The sequence below is a fragment of the Leuresthes tenuis genome, unplaced genomic scaffold (assembly GCF_036924035.1).
Source record: "Leuresthes tenuis unplaced genomic scaffold, fLeuTen1.0.hap1 SCAF_7, whole genome shotgun sequence".
NCBI lineage: Eukaryota > Metazoa > Chordata > Actinopteri > Atheriniformes > Atherinopsidae > Leuresthes > Leuresthes tenuis.
Window position 1 is genome coordinate 24,108,105 of NW_027325361.1, and position 19,083 is coordinate 24,127,187.

Here is a 19,083-nt window from a genome sequence, read left to right on the forward strand (position 1 = left end):
ATAACCAGCTTTGATACAGCTTTCTTTTTTTTCATGGTGCTTTGTAATGCTTATGCCAATGCAATTGTTCACATTTTGTGATGATTCCCTCATGACTAAGCTGGCACCTGAAGGAATTATCCCTCTCTATTCATGAGAGCTATGACTCCTGCTGTCCGGAGACCTCACTGTGAGTCACCCTTTCTGCTATTGTATTGCACCACCCTGAAATGGAGGACTGGCTGGGGGATTATTGGCTGGAGAAGCATTTTCATCTGTTCTCAAGTCTGCAGGACCAGAGCTGGCTTCTGATTTACAAAAGCACTTTAAGACTTGAATGACAGTAAATGGTTTTTTATGAATTTATCAAGTTTAAGAGTTTAAGTTTAAGTTTAAAAGCCGTGCACATAGTTTATAGCCATTTTTGAGATCATTATTTGAGAGTAATTCCTCAACCACAGACGCTTCCTGTTCAGTGACATTTGATATGAAATAACTCCACATTAAACAGAAAGTTAAAGATTTATTTATTTACAGTCATGTCTTGTTACTTCAAATCAAAACATCGGCAACTACAATTTGTGTTTACAATGTTGATGTTTACCAAGTGAAATCGTATCAGCATGTTGAGGCAGTATTGGCAAACAATCTCTAATGATAAGTGACCTACTTTTCTTCCTCTGTACAAAGCTGCAGCACAGAGTCTCTCTTTTTGCTGAAAATCTTTGTTTTAGCCGTGTCTCTTTCAGACTTCCCCACTTGGAATGTTCAGTCCGCTTTGATTGGTCAGTTATGGCTGCCTGCTGTTTTTTTATTTTTTTTAATTTTTTCTTTTTACTTGAGGTGTGAAAAACAAGCCACTCTGCGGGCATCATGTATATGTCTCATTGAGGGTTTTTCCACTAAATAGCTTTGACTCCAGTGCAAATTAACACACAAAATCTTTGCTGAGCCAGAGCAAAGAACGACTAACCGCCATATTTAAAAGCCCAGAGCCAGTGTAGAGTATTAATCTGCCTTAATTCAAGAGAGAACAATAAAAATTGAGCTGCAGTGTGCATGTGAAGTTGAAGCAATCGTGGAACAACATGAACTCGGTGTTCCTCTCATTGTTTTGTATCGTCAGTCGTGAACACTGCCCAGTGTTCATTCATTGTTTGAAGCTACATTTTCAAACATTGGGTTTTATATCAGCAGCTCCCGTTCAAAAAGCTGTGCACAAATCCTGTTTGTATCACCGTTTGGAAACCCCGGTCAGCATTGCGTGGAAGGTTGTTGTTGTATGCGTGTGTTTTAGTGGCCCTTAAATTGCTTAAAGGCCAGTCTAAATCGCACATTATATTTTGTGAATGGCTGACGATTCTGCCATAGTTTTTGCAAATGCGATCCAAATGGCCACCACTTTAGGTATGATTAACCAACTTTTCGTTGTCCTCCAGGTCCGGATGAGATTTGAGCTGAAGTCTCCAGTTAAGACCATTGAAGACTTCATCAAACGCTTCACCCCCAGCCGCCTGACCTCAGGCTCCAACAGTAGCAGCTCTTCCAGTCTAAACCGCTCGTCTAACAAAGGATGCTCCAGCATGCTTTCCTCGCCTTCAGCAGAGAGCACACTCACCAAACTGAACGAGGAGCAGCCCTCCGGAGGTTTGGAGCCCACCTTCAGCCCAATCCCGCCCTGCTACGATGGGAAGACTTCCTGGAACCTTGAGGAAGGAGAGCTGCGCTACGAGGCAGAGTCGCCCGACGAGGCAGCGTTAGTCTATGCTGCCAGGGCTTACAAGTGCTCCCTCGTTGGGCGCCTCCCTGACCAGGTGACTGTGGAGCTGCCTCACCTGGGGAAGCTGAGCTTCGAGCTGCTGCACACTCTGGGATTTGACTCCACCAGGAAGCGCATGTCTGTGGTGGTGAGACACCCTCTCACTGATCAGATTACTGTCTATACTAAAGGAGCTGACTCTGTCATCATGGACCTCATCAAACCCCTTGACACAGGTAGGAAGATGCTTATATATGTAACCACAGAGCAAGTCTCAAAAATGAATTAATTGAAAAATAACTTTAGAATTTAAATGAGAATCTACAGGTGGAACACTTGGTAGAACATAGTTGGGATTTAGATTGAACTTGCACACGACAAGTACAGTATCACGTCCCAATAATGATGCGTTGATGTGGAATCACATGGCGCATTGACTTATTAGACATGTCAGTATTGCTGTGTTGCTGATATTACTTTGGACCACGTTAAACGGTGACTCGTTTTCTTGTATACTGTGGGCTGCCTGCACAGGGAGGTGGTCTTTGTCTGAAAAGGTCCTTTCCATTGAGGTAACCTTACAAGATCACAAGTTATGTAACAACTTGTGTTTTTGGAGCTGCCAGACTAAATGGTTACTTTGGCTATTTTTCCGAAAACAAACGTCCTTTTTTTTCTCCCTTTTTCTTGTTCCATGACTAACGTGCTGTTTCGTGTCGTAATGGCAAAGGTGTGAAAGGCTGTTAGTATTCCAGGCACACAGACACTCACACACACTCTTTTCACTAATATTTTGTGCAGAGTCAACAGACATCCGTCCAGGGGTTCTCAGCAAACACTCTTTCATCCCACTTGAAAGTTTGACGCGACACAGCTTTAAAGGCTGCAGCTACGGATGATGTTCATTATTTCATTATTTTATTGTACCACAGGCTAAGAGTACATCTTTTGTCTTCCTGACCACAATGTAAAGGAAATATATTGGATTATACAGATGGCCAACTGCCACAATTGTGTAGCTGAAATTTTAAAAGACTTCACTCTTGATTAGTAAAAGTTATAAGTAGCTCACTTTTTATGTGGCTGTTGGAGTCGGGACATCTAACAGACAGAAAAGTGTGCCAAAGTGTTACATTATGGGAAACAGGTGAGGTACAGAGAGAACAGCTACAGCGCCTGGGAAATATTCTGGAATTGGCACATCTGGAGGATGTTCATTCTGCTTTTTGTTTTGTGAAACATCACAAATATTACACAAAACAATTTTATTTAATAGCTGGACATTCTGGCTTGGTAAAACGTACTTTATTTTTTTTAGTGAGGTAAAGGAAAAAATGGTGGAATTACCTTGTAATTTGCACTCGTAAAACAAATACCTGCACAGGTCTAAAGATGCAAATGAGTGCGGTTTATAGAGCGCTTACAGAGCTTAACAGCTGTTGTACCTCGCTGATTGGCAGGAAACATGGCCCCAACAAGAGAGCTGTCAGCGGAAACAATGGGAGGAATTAGAAAACTCCTTCAAGAAGGTAATTCAGCTTGGAGTATGGCAAAAGATGGTTGCTCCCCGTCAGCTGTGGCTAAAATTTGGAGCGAGACCAAAGAAAATGGGAGGGTTGTAAAAGGGAAAGATGCTGGTCAACCATAAAAGGTGTCCACGTGTCGGGACAGAGAGCTCAAAGCAATATGCCTGAAAATCTAAAGAATGCACAACAAAAGATATGAAAAGCAAGTGGGCAGAAACAAGTGCTCTGTGACCAACCTGTAAGAAACCGGCTGGAAAAACTTAAAGCTGTCATTAATGTCAGAGCAGGTGCAACAAAGTACTTACTGTGATATATTGTTTTACTTATTATTGCATACTTTTTTCCTTGCAATTGAGTGATTCCAAATATTTTTCCCCCCTCTAATAAAGTATGCGTTACAAAGCCTAAACATTAAACTTTTGTTTGCTCTTCACCAAATGTGGTGATTCTGTCATTTTGTAGTGTTGTGGAGACATGAGCCCTTTGACACAACTCCCCATTTAACTGGTGGCATCTGAACAAATGTCTGATTCTGTAACATTTTGCTGTCTGACATGCGTATCATTTTCAAGACTGCGCTAGAGCTGATTGTTGCAGTGATTTCAGCAGACGGACTTGCACAGCAGCAGTGAGGTAGTTTGGCTGTCTAGCTGCATGACTGAATAAATATCAGCACCGCACAGCTCTGTGCTTAACCTAAAATAATATCCTGTAGGGTCCAGTCAGTTTTTTCTAAGCATCCGAGTCAAGTGAAAGTTTTAAAGTGTTTGAACTGCAGCTGCTGCTCTATGCCTGACTTTATGAAATGCTGCTTGGCGTGATATTAATTTTTATGGCAAAACAACAACACCAGAACAAGGCCTGATGTCTTCCACAGCTTTAGAACTTTCTCTTGACTCAGGCTAAGGTTAAAGAGTTGCTGTAGAGTCCCACATAGCTGTTCCGCACAGTCCTTCAGGACCCTGTTCCTGACACCATCTGGACCTGCTGCCTTGGTCTGGTTCAGTCTGCTAAACTGTTTCTTCTTCTGCCCGCTGGAGGCAGATGTGTTGAGATCCATGACTGAGGTGCAGGGTGACATTAGGGATTCGGAGGGTGGCTGTGGGTCCAGAGAAGGTGTGAGGTGTGTGTAGCTGGATGCAGGCTCTGTCCAGCCTTCCATTAGCCTGTGATTTATTTATTTTTCCCCTCCCTGACCACACATCTGTCACATTTTTCTGCTGGAGCTTGCTTTTTAGCTTTTCTTTCTGTTCACTCTCTATCTTTTTTTTTTATCCAGCTGAAGAGTCCTGAGTAACTCCACGTCTCCCTCTCTGAACGCTCCTTGAAGTTTAACTATGATCTGATTTGTGCTGCGTTGTATATCCGTTCCAAGTTCGATGTGTTGCTTCTGGAGCAGATCATGTGCTGTGTAATTTGAACAGGTGAAGTCATCTTTTCAAACCGCTCGTTGTAGACAGGAATGTTTGCACATTAAAGCGGTTTTGCTAACAGTTATCCCTCTGAATAATGAAATCACAGAGTTTGTGATGCAGGTAATATTCAGTATCTCATATCTCATTTGCAGCAGTACGGTGGAAACTCCGTGTGCAGCCGACTGTTTAACTTTCTTGTGTGATAGTTAATCACAGGAGTGCTTTTGTACTTGTCCTTTCTTTACATCCTGGCAGCGATTTAGTGCAACATAAATTTCTTTATATGATGTGGTATCTTGTATAAAAGCTCCATAAATCAGTCATAGAATAAATTCTACATCCTAATATTTTGATTGACTGTATAAACCTGGGCAGCAACTTGCCTTGCTTCTCTCAGTAAAAGCCTGCTGTGTCGTGTGGGTAATTCATTTATTTCACATGCCTGGTTAGAGGCCCCCTCTTGTTCATCAGAAGCAGGAAGTTCATCACAAGACAGCTTAGACTCGTAGAAATATGCGTCTCCAGATAAATTATCCTCCCACACTGAATGGAGACTTGTTAGCTGCAGCATGGATGGAGATAAGCACCCCCATCTTGTTTTGGCATGTTTTCTAGCGAATTTTCGCACATATTCTTTACAGAAAGGCTAAATTATACAATGATCCATTACACAGGTCTTCCGTCCTGAGGAATGAGCAACCAGTTTTGCATTAAGATTGTACATTATTTTTATACCAGATTGTAGACTGTTTTTCATTTTTGATGCCCTTTGCACAAACTTTTCTCTGAGTTCAAAAAAGAAAAATCCAAAGGGATGGCAATCTTTAAAAAAAGAGAGTCTCTATCGGGATGGCTTTCACACACTCCCCGCCACCTCTTTGTGCTTCAGTTCAACACTTTTAATGGCCGTGTCTTCTTGCAGGCAACTCACTGCTTTGCTTTATCATTGGGTAAAAACAGCCAATTAGAGTGCAGTCTGAGTCGGGGCTTCTCATAACACAGACCTCCATAATGGCTCCTTTGAGGCAATGCGGGAGTTGTTCAGTGTCAGTCTAATAACAGTGCACACGGAGGTGCTGGAGGTAGACTGTAGACCCATGGGACTCAGAAGTTAGAGGGCAGTCTCGCTTAAGCTGCATTATTCTGTTTAATAACAAGTTCTGCTTTGAAAGTTTTTTTTTTTTTATCCTCATTTGAGTTGGGTGTTTGTTTGGGTTTTTTTTTTTTGTTAAAGCAGCTATTATCAGCATTCTGTGTTATTCAAATCAAAAATGGGTTGGTTTAGAAATGAATACCTAAGTGTTCTGTTTGCTTTGGCCTAATTGCTAACCATGTTGTGGCATTTAGCAGCTACACAGGGATCTCTGCGTGTCTCCTAAAGAACAAAGAATGAAACTCTTTGTGATGTTTATCAACTTTACGGCGGGAGGAATGCTGAAGAGGAGGGTGAACATTTTTCTTCACCATAGCAAGAGCCTTCGTTAGAGGATTGTGAGGAATTTCGTGAGGTGATTCACAATAGCGGTAACACTGCAAAAAAAAAGTGGCCTCAAAGTTAAAACTCAAGTAATAATCTGCTGTAGTATCAAGCTTTGCTGCATATATGCACTGCTTAGGAAAATAAGCTAATGTTTTGTCTGCTAAACTGCTAGCCAAATGAAGGTAATTAGCTAGCTAAACCATCTTAAGAGGAAAAACGCGACACCAAATAATCTGAGAAACTGTGTTTGGAAGTATTTTGGATTTACATAAAATGGCATAGTAACGACCAAAGACTAAGCCGATAGTAAAAGAAGCGGCCGTCTCACTGTCTGTACAACAATAAATCTGTCAACACCACCTGCGAGCTGGACACCTGTGTGAGGCAGTGGAAGCACAACAAATTTACATACATTTGAAGAAATGCAGTTTTATTTTAAATTCCTTCCTTTGTTTTTTTTGTGTGTGTGACTGCACAAAATTTGTATTAAGCACCTTTTAACTACACTTTTTTACTATTACTTTAGTAATTGGCTAAGCCAGTTACTAAGGTAAGATGTAGTAAAAAGTTACAAACCTGTGTGCACAATTAATGACCTACTTGTTGTTTTTTAATTATTATTAATATTACTAATTCCCTGATGTGTAGAACAACTCCCAGCAAACCAAGGACCTGCCAATGAATTGAAGTAAAACACAGCAAGTTTCTTCAAATGGGCATCTAGGTATTGAATTTCTTACCTACCGCCCACAGAGCAGTTAACCTTCTGTGACCTTTCAAAGCAAATTGGATCACAGCAGCATTTGGGGAAAAATAAAGAAAAGGAAGAAATTGGTGAGGATTAGCTGGGACACACACAGAACATTCACCGCCACACTGCAGCAGATATCCAAAGAGGGGTCTCAATTTTTCAAGAAGTTTTTCATGTATTTTCTTGACATTCCTTCCTTAAGGAAACTTCTGCTAAGCTTAAACCTGGCTTTCTAACATCTAGTAGCTTTTCTGAACTGTCTATACCCCGATGGGGTTAAAATTAGAGGGTGCAGCGGGGGGCAAATTTTGACCATGCTTACGTTTCGTCACAAAGGAGAACGTCTTTCCTGTGTTTTAAATCTCTGATTGCGACCAGTTTGGAGTTAATTTGTTCCCCTCAGTAAAAATAATTCTGCGTGGCAGGGTATGTGTGGCTGTGCCTGCCAAGCTGGGGTGTTATTAGTGAGATTACATGGCTGGCAATCAGAGTGTTGGCTGGTGCATCTGTGTCAGGAGACCCATAAAGCCAATCTGTGTGTGTGCTGTCCCCCTGCCAGAGCGATGGCCAAGATGCAGCACCAGAGAGACAACGCACCACTTTATATCTTAAACCTGTAATATTCAGTTATGTTAAAATCATTTAGTCACATAATCGGGGAAAAAAAGATACCGTTTGTAGGATGAGATGGAAAATCTTTTTATCACCTCACAGTTTGGTGCAGGCGCAGCTCGATGAGTAATATGCAGACATTGTGAAATATATTGAGGCGCAGCGTACATGGTTAATTTAGGTGTGAGGACAGATGGCTTCCATGTGCCTGTTGAAGAATTCTTTGGCAATTTGGTACCGAAATGCTAAAGCACTTATGCAAATTCCCTAAAACACAGATATTTCATCTTCATTGCTCTATCTCTTTCCTGTGTGTGTGTTTTGTCTTTTCTTTTTAAGGCAAGTCCAAAGGGAGACGCCAGAAAAAGATGGTCTGCCGGACCCAGAACTACCTGAACCTGTATGCTGCAGATGGCCTTCGCACGCTGTGCATTGCAAAAAAGGTAAGCAAGCAGGCATCAATAAACCTCTGAAGTGCTGAACAAGTGACTTCCCTCATTAGACTGCTTCAAAGACTGGTGGAGAGTGTGTGTCTCAGTGGCTTTTTGGCAGGTTGTGTTTGTAGCCCAGCACAGATGATCACATGGACCAGCCCTTCCAAAAGTGACATTCTTCGTGACTCAGCTGCAATCTGCGCCACTTTCCCAGGCTGCTAATTTATGCTCTCGCAGGCCGGGCTCATTATATTCTTGCTTGTGCAGAGCCCATCACAGACGCCGAGTGATGAAACACCTTGTCAAGGTCTTACAGTCTGTCGTCCTCCTCTGCCACGGACGGAGAGGATGCTGCACTGTTCTGCACCCACCTCCCCGCACCCAACACTCAAACAAATGATGCTTTAAGTATGTGTGTATGTGTAAACTTTTGTGTTTATGTGTCAGATTCTGAGCAAAGAGGAATACGCCTGCTGGCTGCAGCGTCACTTAGAGGCTGAGACGGCCATCCAGGGAAGAGAGGAGCTGCTATTTCAGTCGGCCTTGAGGCTGGAGACAAACCTCCAGCTTTTGGGTAATAGTCTGATTTAATTATTTAGACCTCTTTAGAAGATTTTACGATAGTTTCATTCCCTTCTTGAAGATGCTTTTACACCAGATCCACTATCTATCTGTTAAAGACTTTGTTACGTTGGTGTGCTGCCGCCTACAGGAGCGACCGGCATCGAGGATCGGCTGCAAGATGGCGTTCCTGAAACTATTGCTTCGCTGCGGAAAGCCGGCTTGCAGATTTGGGTGCTGACGGGTGACAAACAGGAAACTGCAGTCAACATTGCATACGCCTGCAAGCTGCTGGACCCTGACGAGGAGATCCTGACGCTGAATGCTGATTCTCATGTGAGCAGCTTCACACAGATTCTCCTTTGCTCGGTCTAACCTGGACCGTACACCGAAGAGCTGAAACAGTTGCTTGATAGCCTCATAATATTCCAAATAAACACTTAAAAATTGTAGTAAGATTATCTGCTAAAAAAATTGTAAAAGATGGGGGGGTTTATTTTATAGTTATGCGCGATATGAGTCTTTTGGCCCAACATTGGCTCATGATGTCTCAGCTAGTTGCCTGGCAACATCCGTATCCTAACAATGAGTCACAGCTCTGTGCCAGAATACAACCTGGCACACTACCATTACATAAATTCACAACTTATTGTTTTACACCATCTAGCGTCTTCCCCCTCATTCCTATCTTTGTTGTCAACTTTTTGTAGCTGTGGTTAAAGGAGACATGTACAGGACTGTGAAAAAGTCCTCTCGTTCCTTTAATTATATAAAAGAAAGCAGGAAATGGATACAACAGCTTACTGAAACGTGTGCAAATGTGACTGGAAAGGGAAAACCCAGCCTAAACCTCTTAGAAAAGCTTTCTGTCATTTCTTTAAGTAGTCTTCAGGAATAGTTCTCCAGGCTTCTTGAAGGACATCCCAAAGCTCTTCTTTGGATGTCGGCTGCCTTTTGTTCAGTTCTCTGTCAACATGATCCCACACTGCTTCAATAATGGTAAGGTCCGGGCTCTGGGGAGGATTCATCCCTCCATAAGACCTGTTGCCACTGAGTTCTTGTGTCCTTTGGCATAGCTCAGCCTTTTCTCCCCGTTTCCCTTCCTTAAGAATGGCTTCTTGACAGCCACCCTTCATGGAAGCCATCTATGAGGCTTGGGCAAACTGTAGATGGATCAACTGAACAGCCGGATGCATCTATCAGGTCCTGTGTCAGGTCTTTGCTGGATGTTTTCCTTACTGTCCTTCTGATGTAGATATTGTTTTTAGGCACTTATGTCCTCCATTGGTCCAGTTTCCTCATTATTTTTTTTTAGGGAACACTACGAATTATATTGAGATATGCCAAGTGTTTCGTTGATAGCTCTCAATTGTTGGTGCAAAAATACTATTTTATGATGTCAAATTGTGGAATCTTATGCTTTTTTCATAGATGGAACTTAAGAAATGGAAACTATTTCTGTCTTTGCAACAGGCTGCTAACAAAGTGACTAGATATAAACTTTAAACTTGCTTTTTGATAAGTTCTGTGTTATTTGTAGCCACAGCATTAGCTCATAACTTGAGTTGTGTGACTTTTTATGCTTGAATGATTCAAAGGTCCGTGTTGAAGGGGAACTCCATTATTTTTAAACCTAGACCTTATTTCTGGCATGAAATACGTTTATCTAGGTACTATTGCTCTGTTAGCTCACAGCTGCTGTGTTGTTGTTATTGGCGGCTATCAGGGGGCTTATAGAGGGCTTTCTACACACTCGTCTTCTGGGATGATGTCATCAATGCCCGCCGCTGCAGCACAGCTCATTCACTTTCAGGACGTCCATTGTACTCAAAGTTGACGTCCACGTTGTCAAAATCTGATAAATATCCTGCCATGTTGCACAAAACTATCAGTAGCAAACTCTGTGTGAAGTTAGCCGACTGTCACAGAGCAAGGAGTAAATGAGCTGTGCTGCAGCAGCGTGCGTTGATGACGTCATCCCAGTAGACAAGAGTGTAGAAAGCCCTCTATAAGCCCCCCGTTAGCCGCCAATAACAACAACACAGCAGCTATGAGCTAACAGTGCAATTGTACGCGTTCATTCATTCATTCATTTGTCTTAAAGTAGTGGTGAAATAAAGTTGTTCTCTCCCGTTATATGGATATACGCGGATCTCAAGTAATCTAAATATCTTCCGAAGGACGCCGACTTTCACCAAACTGTTCTCGGTGAGTAGATAAACGTATTTCATGCCAGAAATAAGGTCTAGGTTTAAAAATACCGGAGTTCCCCTTTAAGTGGTTTAACAAACTAAAACACACATTCCTTTGAAAATGGTCAGGGGTACAAGGACTGGACTGAAAATGAGTGAAAAAGCAGCCAAAGAAAAACTTCGACCTTTGGAAAGCCTTGAGAAATGTTGTTGAAGACCACCTTGAAAGACAAGAAAATCTGGCCTCTTGGAAGTTAAACGTAAGGGTTGAGGGCTTGTTTCGAGACCTTAGCATAGCACTCAGCAATGAGTGTGCGCTTGACCATTTAAATTACAGGACATTTGTACTGATACCAAAAATCAGTAAAGTCGAGAGACGGATACGTAACTTTTTCAGTGCGGCTTAAAGGCCGCTGATAGAACAGCAGCTGTTTATGCCACCTGCTGGCGTCCTCCACTGAACCTTTGTCTTCACAGGAAAAGCAGAGCGCTAAATGAAAGTAAACGCTAATGAAAGTAATGGCTGAGTCAGGTAACGGAGCAGAGCTGTTTAGAATTGTTCATACAGAGCACAAATTTGTAATTTAATCTAAATGTTCAGAAGACGTTGTTTCTTTTTTATCCTACAATCTAACAGCAAATCATTCCTAAAACAGCTGTTCGTTTTAACATGATATATATACGCGTCTCTCATTTCTTCACTGAAGGCATTAAGTTCAGATGGTCATTTGGGCACAGCCTGTGTTTAATCCAGTGTACTTTAATCACCTGGTTGCCAGATGTGGACCAGGACAGGCAGTTGTATTGAACGTTACTGTATTCTGATGCTGATCTCTCACCCACTCCGTTCCTCTGTCTCTACCAGGAGGCGTGTGCACTGCTGCTAGAGGAGAGTTTACACTACATCCAGGCCAAATTCCTCTGCAGCTCCGGAGCCCAGTCCGCTACTGCTAACTTTGCACCCTTTGAGATTTATCCCACCTCATCTCCGTCCTCCTCATCCTCTCCCCCCGCTCATTTCTTGGTGCACCGGCTGGGCTTGGTAATTGATGGGCGGACCTTGGCCTATGCCCTGGATAAGAGCTTGGAGGACAAGTTTCTGGCTGTTGCTCGTAGTTGCCGCTCTGTGCTGTGCTGCCGCTCCACGCCGCTACAGAAGAGCACTGTGGTGAAACTGGTCCGGAACAAGCTGAGAGTCATGACCCTGGCCATAGGTAAGTACCAGCAGAAGGACGCACATTTGGGGGGGGGGGGGGGGGGGGAAGCTGGGACAGGGCCAACAATTGACTGGAAAAGTGAGGGATACTAAAGAGGAGCATGTTAAAACTGATGAGGTTAATTGGCAACAGGTCAGCAGCATGATTGTGGATAAAAAGAGCACCTTAGAGAGGCAGAGTCTCTCAGAGGTAAAGATGGGTAGATGTTCAGAATAATCTGTTCCTACTGCAGGGCTTCGTGGTAGAAGATTCTGGGGGCTTTACTGACTCGTCTGCAATCCCGACCTTTCACTTCAATTCACTTTTATTGCTATAGTACTAAATCTTGATCAAAACAAAACTTGTTTGTGTGTTGATGATGGTAGAAGTGGAACTAATACTAACGGTATTTGGAACTAAACACATAAGATATTCCTCAGCATTACATGCATTAAAGTATTTGCTGACATTTTGAATCTCAGGCAGCAGCACACACTTTTTTTTTTCTTTAACATAGTTTTTCAATTTTGAAGAGGTGCCAAAAGACATTTCCATTTTAACCTGGGTGTAATTTCTCTTCAAACCCTGCCTCGGTTGTCTCAAAAGGTTAAATGCATGGAGTGTGCCACTTTTAACATGGAGTAGCATGGAAGGTGCTGCATGCAGCTGCGCTCGTGTGTGAGAGTAGCCTGGATCAGACTGCGATGTTATGCCTCTCCCCGTGGCGAAACTGGGTTTGTAAAAACAAGCCTCCTGGAAGATTGGCTACAGCTATTACTAAACTCACATAAGCGCATTGTGGAGACAGCAGAGGAGTGACTTAAAGTCAACAACACAATATCAGCGGTGTGATAACAATTCAGACCAGCTGTGTTTGGATGTTTTTGTGCAGCACCTCATTACTGATGATAAAAACCGACTCGGATCATAATTATTTATTTCTGCGAGTCAACATTGGCCCTTTTAAAAACCAGGCACTGGTTCATTTCCGCATTTTTGCGCCTTATGATGCGTGCTTCCTGTCCTGGGTAGTTTCAGCGCAGTAAGGCTGAAATGTTCTGGGTGATCCAAGGGAGCTTATATGGAGAGTCTGACTCACCTGAACATCCTAATTTCTTTACATCTCAACCATGTGAGCTGATAAAAATGCAGCAATCGTAAATTCAACCAGATCTACTTTGCTGTAAGTAGTTTTTAACATGCAGCTGCCATTCAGTGAATTTGTTTGTTAGTAATATTTAACTTTACAGTGGAGAATAACAACCAAGACATCAGAAGTATGAAGTGACACTTTAATACAGTTTAATAGGTTAAAGAGAGGCCACTCTTTAACCTGTTGATAACCATTGCCTATCATTTTGAAAGATATTTTGATTGTATGTAATTGCACATATGTTCTCTGCAGTATTGCACGGGTTTGAAAAACACAAGAAGAATATGGAAATACCTTTTCAAGTCATGAAGCCCGTCCAAACTTAACTGGCACTCTACATCAATATTCATGAGTGGCTTGCATTGACCTCTCTTGGTTAAGTGGTGTAGTGTAGTGGGTGGACTGTGAGACACTCCACAATGCACACGCATTATCATGTTGGGGTTTATTCAGGGAAATTTGCACTTTCAGCACTAAGTACAGGACCAAACTCACCCTCTGCCTGCTCTTTGGTTTCCAGGAGTCTGACAAGAAACAAAAAATACAAATAATAGTTTTTTATTATTCACTTGTCTCGAGATGTTTCTAAAATCTATCAATTTATTTACATGCACAGCAAAGAACCAATATGAGCTAGATTAAACCTTACTCTTATTACCTATTAAACAGTATTTTCTGATTACCTTAAACCAAATATGGTATTTTCTTCTTTATTAAGCTTAAATTTGCTTTGTGGACTTTGCCGATCTCAGCAGCATTACTCTTTGCTTCTGTCTTAGCCTGAGTAGGCTACTGCTTTGTGTTTTCATGTAAAGAAAACTTTAAATGGGCCCAAAAGTTGCAATAATGTAGAGACATTATGTGAGTGAAAGTCACTCATCGGACCACAATCTGAAGATTATCATATTTAGATTAGGGTCAAGGGTCAGAATATTGCTTTGCGTGCACGCATAGCCAAAGAGGGATAGTTCTTAAGTGATCGAGACCTTAGCCATGACCCAGATTATTCCCTTACTTTTTGCTATAATTGAGCTGCCCCCACATTTGTCAAACTCACTGAAACACAGATAGAGTGAAGCTCCGGTGGGTTCCTCCTGCTGTGACGTCAGGATGAACTGTCTTGGAAATGAACATTGGCAAGAGGAGCACCATTCATCAAACACAATCTCCACAGCTCTGCTCCGACCTCTCACATCCAGCTGTGTTATTCTTAGTAATTATACACCGTGGACTAATGAAGCTGGTGAATAACAGAGGTGACATGGGGGTGTCCATGACTTATAACTGCTTGTGCTGTTTTCCATTTATTCGTTCCTGCTGCACACGCAGGAGAGTCCTTTTTGTGCAAGCAAAGCGTTTTTTTTTCATTGTTTTTTTTTTTTTTTTTCTTTGTCATTCCTGTGTTAGCAGCATGAAGGAAACACTGCAGGTCCTCACATCTTTCATTGTACACCTCTGTGGGGACAACAGAGGAGGGTGGAATCTTAATGTGCACCAGTACTACAGCCTCATCCTCTGTAATGATAACCTTATCATTTGGCTTTTTAATTACAGCAATAATAAGGGGAAAAGACACAAATCACTCTGATTATGACCCGAAAATGAATGAAATAATGAAAATAATGAACAGAAGATTTATTAGCCCCTATCCCAATTCATGTTTGCAGGAATTTGTCTTTGGCGATTAATGAAATATTACAGAATTTGAGTTTATTTAACAAGCTACCTCAAAGCAGAATTCTAATGCATGATTGTGTGACAAATATTGGAAATATGGATGGAATATGATATTATATAACTTTGTTTAGCACCTTTTTAGCATACTATGGCGACATGCCATCAGAAATATCTCCAAAAGTCATGGAGAATTACTGACCTAGGATCCTGTGGGCCTTCTAGATCTATATGCTAGACAAAATCACGAGATAGGATTTTGGGTCCACTGCCCAACTGCCTACACGGTGTCGTCAGTTGGCTGTGTAGTTGGTGGCGGTTTTCCACCTGAGTGCTGTCATCGGCCATTAAACACGAAGAACTCATGAGCTTTTCTTTCAACAAAACTGTGGTGTTGCTGTTCGGGTGGTTTTTAAAATCCATCAGCCACTTCGACTTGTGGGAGGAAAGTTGATTTCAACTGCTATTTTACAAGGCAGCCAGCTCATTGAATGTGCCAAACTCTGCACTTGGGAACATTTTGACAAACAGCAGCAGATTGCATTCATAACAGGAACTGAGTCCTCAAATGTGGAGAGGGTAAAGATGGAACTTTCATTGGACGACTGCGAGGAGAGGATGACACAGGGAGGCTGTGAAAGGAAATGGACCTTTTTAACCGTTCAAACAGAAGCCTTCCTGCTCACTAACACTTCATCTCCCACTCGACCACCTGTAGTAGAAAATAATTTACCTTAAAGTGGAGCAGTACCAGCAGCATTGCTTAATGATCACTGCAGCAGCCTGGCTCTGTTGTGAGGGGAAAGTACTAAACAGCACTGAATGACAATCATAAAGCTAGTCTAACGGATAAAGTATCATACGGTTAATTTTTGACATAATTATGCTTCCTAAAGCCATCTTCATAACTTGTTACTGCCTCCAGGCTGCTCCCTGTCTTAACCAAAATACAGTTTATGAAAGAAATTTATCTTTCAAATTCTGAGGTCACTAAGTTCTGTCTTCCGCATTATTCACAGGTGATGGGGCCAATGACGTCAGCATGATCCAGGTAGCGGATGTTGGCGTGGGGATCTCCGGACAGGAGGGCATGCAGGTAAGGAGGAACAGTGGGTGGGGCAATTAAGAGCGAGGTTAGATTTACAACAGATCGTTAAAAAGCAGCGCAGTCTGAGAGATCCAGAGCGTGAAAGCAGCTATGCGATAGAAGATAAAGGTAAAAGGGAAGAGGCTGGCATTCTTTAGTGTAGTTAATGGCTTTTCATTACTCTTAAGTGCCAGTTTTAGACTATAAATAGGATTGACTGCGTCCTGCTGACTCAGGAAGCTTGTCCCGTGTCCTACAGAGAAGCAGCACATTTTATGGGTGCTTTAGGTTACTCCATCCACACCAGCTTCTCCTCCTGCTTGTAAGGTCACAGCCACAGTAATGTCTTTGACATAGGCAGGAGAGAAATTTCTAAAAAGCCTGAGTCGTCCTTCCTCCCCTGTACTCATTTATCGTAGCATCCTGTTCCAGAGTGGCGACCTCACATGATGGAGATTCCCAATTAACTTCCCGGGGAGGCTTCAGCGGCTCGCTGCTGTACTGCACATCTGTTAAAGCCTCTGTATCCTGTCCTTATCTGAGCCTCCAGATTAATCACTGTTAATCAAATTCGCTCTTAATGAGGCGGCGGTCACTCCTCGGGATTCGACAGCATGCTGATGCGCACATTTCCGCACGCACACCGGCAACCGCTGTTTTGGAGGATGTTATTAGCGCACAGCGGGAGCTAAACAAGGCGCCCGTGGCCATTCCTCTTGTTGGCAGATAATGTTGACAGTCGAGAGCAGTCATAAAGGGTTAGCAGCGTCCTTTAAGGTGGAAGTCACACTGCAGGGCTGACTACAGGGAGGGTTTTAGATGCTGATGAATGTGACTGACACTCTCCCTTAGTTACAGCCATTAATCCCTAAAGGTAGACACCTCATTTAAGGGTTATTGCTTTGGAAAGATTACACCAACTAAAGATTGATTAAAAAGCTGCAGGCGAGAGGAGGGGGACAGGTATTTCAAACTGTTATTTCCTAATGTCTGCCTGTGTTGTGCGCAAGTGTCGAAAGTGGGAGGAGGAGACCATGTGAAGCAGGGTGGGGACTGAATGCTGGCTACCTCGGGTGTTTTACAGGCGGTGATGGCGAGCGACTTTGCCCTCCCTCGTTTCCGGTATCTCCAGAAGCTCCTGCTGGTGCACGGACAGTGGTGCTATTCTCGACTGGCAAACATGATCCTGTATTTCTTCTATAAAAACGCTGTAAGCCACTGTCTTTACTCCATCTTCTGACGCAGATGAGTTGAAATTGTTCCTCTGTTCTGTCCCCTCACGTGAACCCATCGCTTTTGGTTCCCGCAGATGTTCGTGGCACTCATCTTCTGGTATCAGTTCTACTGCGGGTTCTCTGGTTCAGCCATGATTGACCAGTGGTATCTCATCTTCTTCAACCTGATGTTCTCTGCCTTCCCGCAACTCGTCACCGGCACCCTGGACAAAGACGTGTCAGCAGAGACTCTCCAACAACTACCTCACCTCTACGTGAACGGCCAGAACTCTGAGGTCCGGGCTGTTTGACATTATATCCCAGAAGAACCTGATTGTTATTGTAGCTTTCCATTCCCCATCAATGTCGCACATTTTAACATTCAAATTTACAGATTTTAAAAAAATAAAATCACTCTTGTTGTCGTTCCTTTTGTTTAAAATTTTAACTTAGCCAGCCTACGCAATAAGAAATATACTCTTTGTTGTACACTATGAGGTCAGACTGCTAGCTTTTAGCTTTTTTTGTGCCTGTAAGTAGCAGTGCTGCAGTGTCTCTGCTGGTCTGCGACGACAACACTGAGCCCAAAAAACTGAGCGTCAATGCTCATGTTACATAGCCACATATCAGAAGTGACTCAAATCGGATTTGAGCATTTGAATCACCGATCACATTTCTGTGTCCACAGAGACCCTAAAAGAAAATCATTGGGGGAAAAAGTCAGATTTGTGTCCCTTAAACCTGGTTTTGGGAACACTGATGCCTTAGTTTAATGAGATGGAGAAATCTGTAACTTTACAACTCAGTTTTAGCCTTATGATGCATCTCAGTTCCCAGTGAGAAATTAACTGTGAATATCTGCGCTTATCTTGCAGGAATATAAGCCATACATGTTCTGGATGAACATGATTGATTCCTTCTACCAAAGTCTCATCTGCTTCTTCATTCCTTACTTTGTGAGTCTGGTTTTCATTTCCATCATCAGCGCCCATCGCTCCATATTTTATTTTTTTCCTGTTTTTATTTACTCATCATCTTCCCTCTCGTAACCCCGATCTCCTCCCAACCTCCCCCCAGGCCTACGCTGACTCAGACGTCGATCTGTTTACATGGGGAACTCCCGTCACCACCATTGCTTTATTCACCATTCTGTTGCATTTGGGCATTGAGACCAAAACCTGGGTAAGAACTCTGATTTCAAAAGGCACACGGAGGTTTACCTCCAGCTTATTTAACTGATTTACAAAGCATTGTATTTCAGTTTGGGGGTGTGTCCTCCAAAAACGGTCCACAACAACCACATTATACCTCAAACCTGCACATTTATTGCTTGGTCTCGTTCTCAGACATTCAGGCACGCTTCTGAAAACACAAGTTCCTTGATTTCTAGGCTGTGAAATGTTTTTTCTTAGATCTAAAAAGACCTTTTCACTCGCTATTGTCTTGGACATGCTTGTCACTCGTGCAGAGGAGTGTTCATGGCGAGCAGTATTGACAAAAGGTAAACGCGTACAGATGCTCAGCTGGCAGGCGCCTCATTCTCTCGCTGCTCAGTAACATAACGTATGCGCGGTTTGTGAGGGAAAGGTCAACCGAACGTGTCTGAGGTGACAACAGGCAACGCTACGGACTCTTCCCCCATACAGTAGCTGTGAAGCTGTAAATAATGTGTGTGAGAACAAGAAGTTAGCGTGATACGTGTATGGGTTAGTCGGATTTGTTGATATGTAAATGAACTAGTGCTAACACATTAGTGATTGTAAGTTTACAAAGCAGCAACATGCTGTTGTCACAGTTTGCTCTGCTGCCCTCAAGTGGCCAAAAAAACAAAAACATGTAGCTTTAGAAGTTGATTATGTTTGTTCTATTAAAAATATAAACAATATAAAATATGAACGTAGATGTCAGTTAGGATATGCTTTTAAGCCTCCATTCTCTCTAAGGCCTTCACGCTTGACTGCAAAAGGACAGCAGATTGTACATGCCTAGGAAGAAAAAACCCCACCACACTTGATTTATTACCTCTGTAAATAAGTATTTAACCAATTTT

General features: G+C 42.6%; 1 protein-coding gene across 2 annotated transcripts in view; it reads left to right on the plus strand.

Moving 5' to 3' along the window:
* The window catches only part of atp10a (ATPase phospholipid transporting 10A), a 40,098-nt gene that overhangs the window by 16,252 nt on the left and 4,763 nt on the right, over nt 1–19,083 (plus strand). The window contains exons 10-19 of one of the 2 annotated variants that reach the window (XM_072390075.1): nt 1,419–1,974; nt 7,862–7,965; nt 8,404–8,530; nt 8,669–8,853; nt 11,575–11,923; nt 15,752–15,828; nt 16,904–17,029; nt 17,129–17,329; nt 17,909–17,989; nt 18,111–18,215. In XM_072390075.1, the coding sequence (XP_072246176.1) occupies nt 1,419–1,974; nt 7,862–7,965; nt 8,404–8,530; nt 8,669–8,853; nt 11,575–11,923; nt 15,752–15,828; nt 16,904–17,029; nt 17,129–17,329; nt 17,909–17,989; nt 18,111–18,215 (1,911 nt within the window). The remainder of the gene's footprint in view (nt 1–1,418; nt 1,975–7,861; nt 7,966–8,403; nt 8,531–8,668; nt 8,854–11,574; nt 11,924–15,751; nt 15,829–16,903; nt 17,030–17,128; nt 17,330–17,908; nt 17,990–18,110; nt 18,216–19,083) is intronic. The other variant, XM_072390076.1, reaches the window with a different exon arrangement.